The sequence below is a fragment of the Daphnia carinata genome, chromosome 9, assembly GCF_022539665.2.
Source record: "Daphnia carinata strain CSIRO-1 chromosome 9, CSIRO_AGI_Dcar_HiC_V3, whole genome shotgun sequence".
Lineage (NCBI taxonomy): Eukaryota > Metazoa > Arthropoda > Branchiopoda > Diplostraca > Daphniidae > Daphnia > Daphnia carinata.
This window is the reverse complement of record NC_081339.1, coordinates 1,994,915-2,001,459: the sequence shown is the minus strand read 5'-3', so window position 1 is coordinate 2,001,459 and position 6,545 is coordinate 1,994,915. Positions and strand designations below refer to the sequence as shown.

Here is a 6,545-nt window from a genome sequence, read left to right as displayed (position 1 = left end):
GTTCAAGGACTTCAGTGACTAACCTATGTTGCTTGATTGTGTGAAGACCTCTGAAATCTGGAGTCTCCACATAGATTTCGTATAACACTGACTAAAATAGACAACAATATCAATTGATATTGACTATGAATTGATGAATGACTATTGACGATGAACACAATAGCGAAAATAGAGGAAAACAATAAACCAACGACATTCACATAGAGAAAGTTTTTTCATCCGTTTGTTTTGTACACCGTGTGATAATTAAATAACAAATATTGTTTAACATTCAACTAATGAAATGAAAAAATATTTAATAAACCCATCAGACAAAATTGATTGCAACGGTATATGGAATCGAATAGGTAGTCCAATATTATATCTAACAGTTCCATGAAATCATTAACCAAACTTTCTTGTTTGACCTCGTCCAGGCCGATAACCGTTATAAATGAAAAACCACTGACCTAGTTTGCTAGAGGGTTGCAAACACGATATCCCTGGAATGCACATCCCTTGTATACACTCATCGAGAGAATATCATTTTCCTTGATGATGACTGATGGATACCCACACGGTCTCGTAAGCGATTTTGGCGGACACATGAAACACAAACCATCGGGACTAGACGGCCAGAAAGCCGTGTGTCTCAGCCCTCAGCAAGTGGCACCTCCTACTAGTGAATGTCTGGTTTACACCTTCGGTATCAATAATGAATGGTCTTTCAACATTCATATTGAACGCTACGGCTGTCAAGTTTACGCTTTCGATCCGCCAATGAAGGCGAACGATCGCGATGGCAGTGCAGCCATTAATTTCCTGAAACTCGGGCTCCATAGCCGAGCCTAGAAGAACAAAAGAGGATGGCGACTCCGCTCGCTCACATCCATCTGCAATATGCTGAAGAAACGACATGGTGAAAGGGTCATAGACTACCTAAAAGTAGACACCGAGAAAGACGAATGTGAAGTCATTCCTCAGATAATCAAATGGGGAATGTTGGACAAAATTGGTCAGCTGGCCGTAGAGATACATTTAGATCCTTTGGATTCTTTGAAGCGGATTCGCGATCGTGTCCGTATCATTCGCTCACTCGAGGAAGCGGACATGGTGCGTTTCGATTCCAAGATGAATCCTTGGTTCACCGATACGTTCAAGCTGATCGGCTTGACAGGTATACACTCATTGGGCTATGAAATTGCTTGGTACAACAGCAAATCTTTGAACGGCGAATTGTAAAAATGAAGGCGGGCATTTTCTGCACTCGTTTTTTTTCAAATTTCTGTGTAAAAATCGTACATACAGCTCATTTAAAATTAATTTGTATTTGCTTGCTACAGCTTCTTTCTTCAACTTTGCAATAGACTGAAATGGAATTGATTACAGGTGTTCTTGCCAATGTCTGTAGTTGTGCCTATGACGGTTTATGTCATTTATGGTTCTTGCTACTCTACTAGCGTCATAAGTGATTAATAAGTTTCGATGCGTGTTGTTCGTTTTGCAGCAACTGGCCCGGTATCAGCTGCAAAACATCACCCGCCCCATCAAACAACTCTTCCAAAATCATATGATAATAACAATAACAGACATAAATTTTTTGTTTTTTTTTAGATCCCTAAACTAATCAGATATGAAAGGCATCAGCATTAGCTGACTGTTGTACAAACACATATTGAAATCGCCTTCACCCGCTTTATGTAATAAAGAATAAAAACAAGTAGATTCGATAACGACATCGTAGCTGTATTAAACATTTGATTTATAAACCACATTCGTTTAGACTAGTTAAGGCATAAATACATGGCAGGGAAATATTCATCTTGGAACGAAGACTGGAAATAAAACAAAATCTAATTCTCCCATCATTGAACTTGATGGACGACGCAATTTTCACAACTAATAATTCTTTGGTGGCTCAGTATAATAGCTGCGAGTTGCATACGTTGTTGTGTAATAATCTGGAGCTTCGGTGTAGTAAATGGGAACGGCGTATGTGGTGGTGTAGTAACTGGGAGCGGTGTATGTGTTAGTGTAGTACTGTGGCGCTTTTGTCGTGCAGTATTTTGAGGCTTCAGTTTGGTAGTAGCTTGGAACTGAATAGTACTTCTGTGCCTTGGTGTAGTAGCTAGGACTGGCATAGGTTGTAGTGTAGTATACTGGAGCTTCAGTGTAATAAATTGATGCAGCATACGTTGTGGTGTAGCCTAGTACTCGGGAGCCTTTGTAATGTAGTATTGAGGTGCCTTACTACACAGAGGTTGCACAATACTACACCACGAAGACTGCTGAATAGTACACAACTAAAGCCCCGGAGTAATATACAAAGAAAGCTGAGTACTATACCACCACTTACGGAATACACTAAAATGTATACTGTCCCTAGCTACAACACTGAGCCCCTCAAATACTATTCAGCCCCGAGCTGCTACCAAAGCGAAGCTCCACAGTACTACACTAGAAGGGCGGCCGAATACTACACCACTACGTATGCTGCCCCCAGCTGCTCCGATGCTGCAAAATACTATCTTCCCCGAGCTACTACACTGAAGCAGCTCCAAAACTTCTTAGTTAGCTATGCTTTTGTAAAGAGCTGTATGGTGAAAGATGATATTAATAGTTGATGCTTCTGTTGTTATTTCATCTACCACATTTATCCGTTTATCACAGTCGTCCTCGAATTAAGACATGAATTCAAACGAGATGGTCCATGCAATAAAATGTCGTGTTGCCCAGGACAATTTTTAACGTTAAATATCTGCTAAACCATTCTTCATTCAAAGCGATATTATTTTTGTCTTCAACACGAAACACTAATCCCATTAAACACACACGCACACACGGCTATCCTTACTTATATGAACGATGATTAAACACAGCGATCACGACATAGATAGCGTGATCATCTGGAGTGGGCGGGAATCGAACACGGACATTCGATTTGAAAGTGCAGTGACATTATCAATCCGCCAAGATCTTGTACGTTAAATGTATCTGTCTTGATACATGCAGATTTCAATTTTTGTTGATACGTTTGCTCCTACATTGCGAACGTCTCTATCAAATGTCCTTCCCAAACAGCAACAACAAGACATATCTAATTCAACAAACGCGCCGCACGTTTGTTGAATATGAATAAATATAATAGGAATATGAACAGCAATAAGAACTCATTACTTGGGAAGTCACTGCGAATTGTGATTATTCTCCTCGCGCTATTGGGGTTTGCATGGGACATCATTCAGAGGATCACGCTAGTGCCTAGAGAGATCCATAAGTGATTTTCTAGAACACTTCAGCTATTACTTCCGATGGATTAGAGGTAATTATTGGAACCTTTGGCAGGGCTTGAACCATTTGCTCTGGAAGGTGTATAAATGCCTGGTAGTCTGATTTTTACTATCACTCACCAAGTTAGCTCAGCAACAGCAGAACATCAAAAAATCAAACTCTTCTCCAGGATGAAACAACTAACGTAATTTAATTTTCTTATTTGATGTGAATTTAAATGTAATTTTCAGTAATTGCATTGATGTTCTCTTTTAGATATTCCCAGTAATTTTTTTCTCTTTTCTTTTCTTTTCTTGTGTTCAGTTCGAGCTCAGCTCAAAGAAACTGGTCATGATAGTTTTGTTCCTCAAACGGAAACACTGGGAGAAGAAAACTCGCCTGTTTCTCGCCTCAACATTGCTGAAGACACAAGGGGTAGACAAACAATGCTTCCTCAACCAAGCCAGGTATGCGCCATGCTCGGCAATTGCAATCCTCAAGGTATCATTTCTCACCGTTTATACAAATGGCTCATCTAGCCATTCCCTCCCAAGCTTAATGATTTTAAAACGAACGTCTTATTTTGTGATTCGCAATATGAATTCCAAAAACAGTTCCACTCCAGGCATTTGGTACCGTAGCGAATGCTGCTGCCGCTCTGATGGGTTCCCCAGCATCTTCTTCGCCGTTGATGACCTACCGCGCTGCAGGAACCATGGCTTACCCCGCTCCTATGGCACCTGTTCCTGCAATGCCATTGTATTCCACTGCTGCCACACCTGCCCCTGTGCCGATGAGTTAACCTACTTCCAGTACGCCAACAAGCTACAATGTTGCTGGTACGATGAGCTATACCACTCCCGCACCTCCTTCCCCGGTCACAACCAGCTATGCCACTCCGGCTACCATGAACTATTCTATGGCTCAACTCCCTACTCCGGCACCTATGTCCTAAACTGCACCTTCGCTACCTTCATGAGCACCTTCCTTACCTTCACCCGCTCCAATGGGCTATCCTACAATTTCAGCATCTACACCAGCACCAAACGTATATCCTGCAGCACCGTCAGCACCCGTAACTATGGGTAATCTCGCACCAATGACACTTCCGGCTGCACCTATGGCATTTTCACCTTTATCGATGAGCTATTCTGCTCCACCTGTAACTATATCGGCAACAGCAGGCTATCCCACACCTTCGGCAGCCACACCCACACCGATGGGGTATGCTGCACTTCCATCAACTACGGCAGCACCCGCAGTCTATCCTTCAACCCCAGTTATGGCTGCTGCACCAATGGGCTATCTTGCAACTCCATCCACTATGTCCACTATGAGTTCACCGGCAGCGATGAGTTATCCTTCACCTCCAACAACTATGCAAATGCCAATGGGTTACACCGCAGCTCCTGCTCCAGCGTCTGCCCCGATGATCGATTCCTTTGTCACTCCCATCCGCACCGATGAGTTACGCTACACCTTCTATGGCTACACCTTTTCAAATCGGCTACTTTGCACCTTCTGCATCTACACCATCACCGATGGGCTATTCCTTACCACCGGCATTTATGCTCGCATCCACGAGCATTGCTGCACCGTTGGCCTCTACGGCACCTGCTGCAATGGGCTATCCTGCATCTGGGGCACCTACACCTGCACCAGTGAACTATCCTGCACTTCCAGCGATGCCACTTTGCAACACCTTCCTCCTATTTAATGAGTTCCGCACTTCCTGTAACTACTCCCCGTCCGTATCCGATCAATCTATCTTTAACCTACTAATTAAACATGGCCTTCTGTAATGTTAAGAAGTATGCCCGATAAACAATACAATATAAACGAAAATATTTAAACGATTATTCAAAATGAGCAACGATTAGGAGATTTACTGCATTATGCGGGTGAACGACGACAGTATAGGAACAATTTTGGAGGAAAATATTTACTATATTTAAACTAGAATAAGCTTAAAAATATTCACGGTTGAGTGCCTTCGGGAACTGCCCCCGAGGCCATTCCCGCGCTCCCTTTTGCTCCGTAGACCGAGGCGGATGTTAGTTCCTCATACAATATAATAAAATATATTTGCTGATGGACGCAAAGTACGAGAAAAGAAAACTGAAGTAAACTGGGCAAGTTCGGTTTGCTTGCCCAATTCTTAGCAGAAGAAAGCCCCACCTGACCATTTACGTGAACCTTCGCACAGTCCTAATCGTTTCTACTTTACTTATCATAGGTTGATAATTTCGAAGCAATCGGGACTGCAACCAGTATTCACGTCAAATTTACTTGTTTAGCGGGGGGTGGCAACTCCCTAAACCGACTTTCTTCCTACTTCAGTTTCACATTTCTTTTTTTTTTCAATTGCTATACTTACCTTGTCCCTCGTTTGTGCGGACCTTTATGTACTATAGAGGTTGCTGCTCGCAACATGTTTTCCCAAATGCCCACCGTATGGCAGATGGTCCACAACTTATGTGGCACATTCACGACTGAACTTTTCAGGACGTGACACCTCTATAGGGAGTGATCGACACCGCCTATTCCTACCACTCCAATGATAATACGTCAGTAGCATCCCTTTAATACACGAAATTAAGTGCCAAACCTCACTGCTGCAAGCTTTGCCAGTTTTCCACCCATATTCGTTCATTAATTTTAACCTGTGGACTAAATTCACAAAATAAACAGTGAACTGTGTAGTCTGGGCGAAGCTTGTAATAACGGAACAATTTTTATTTTTTTTAAAGTTAAATTATACAAATAAAACGATTTGTGGCACAACAGTACAGTTTGCTATAGGGACCCTTTAAAGGTGGTCTGCCTTATTTCAGTACTGACCTATGTTATTCTATATTCTATGGAAAAATTTAGAAACAAACAAATTCTTACCTATTTAAAAAAAAATTTGTTTTATTATTCAAATTAGATGTTGTTGTGCCTGTAGTGGTCGTGTAAATAAAATTTAAAGCCCGACAAAAAAATAAGCCCGACTTTTTTTAAAATTAAGTTGAGCTTCTAACAGTCAAACTAGATGGTGCTGGTGTGCCTTTAGTAATCGTGTAAACAAAAATTTAAACCCAATGAAATAAGCCCGACTTTTTTTAGTGCGCTAGTGTAAAACATCAAAATTATTCTTTACATTTTTCATCAACGACTGACCTGACGATAAAACAAATTACTGCATTAAAATTTGTATTCAACAAAGAAAATAAGGTGTGATTTTCAACCAATTCCAAAAGCTGTCGTTTTTTTGCAAATTTTGAAAAAAATAAGAAGGGTATACCGTTACAGCT

At 41.4% G+C, this 6,545-nt stretch overlaps 1 protein-coding gene across 1 annotated transcript; it reads left to right on the top strand.

Annotated features, from left to right (window-relative positions):
- Positions 1-537: 537 nt before the first annotated feature.
- On the top strand, positions 538-1,221 carry LOC132088287 (probable methyltransferase-like protein 24). Its single transcript, XM_059496853.1, is given in 1 exon segment — positions 538-1,221. A coding segment is annotated over 1 exon segment (684 nt).
- Positions 1,222-6,545: the final 5,324 nt, after the last annotated feature.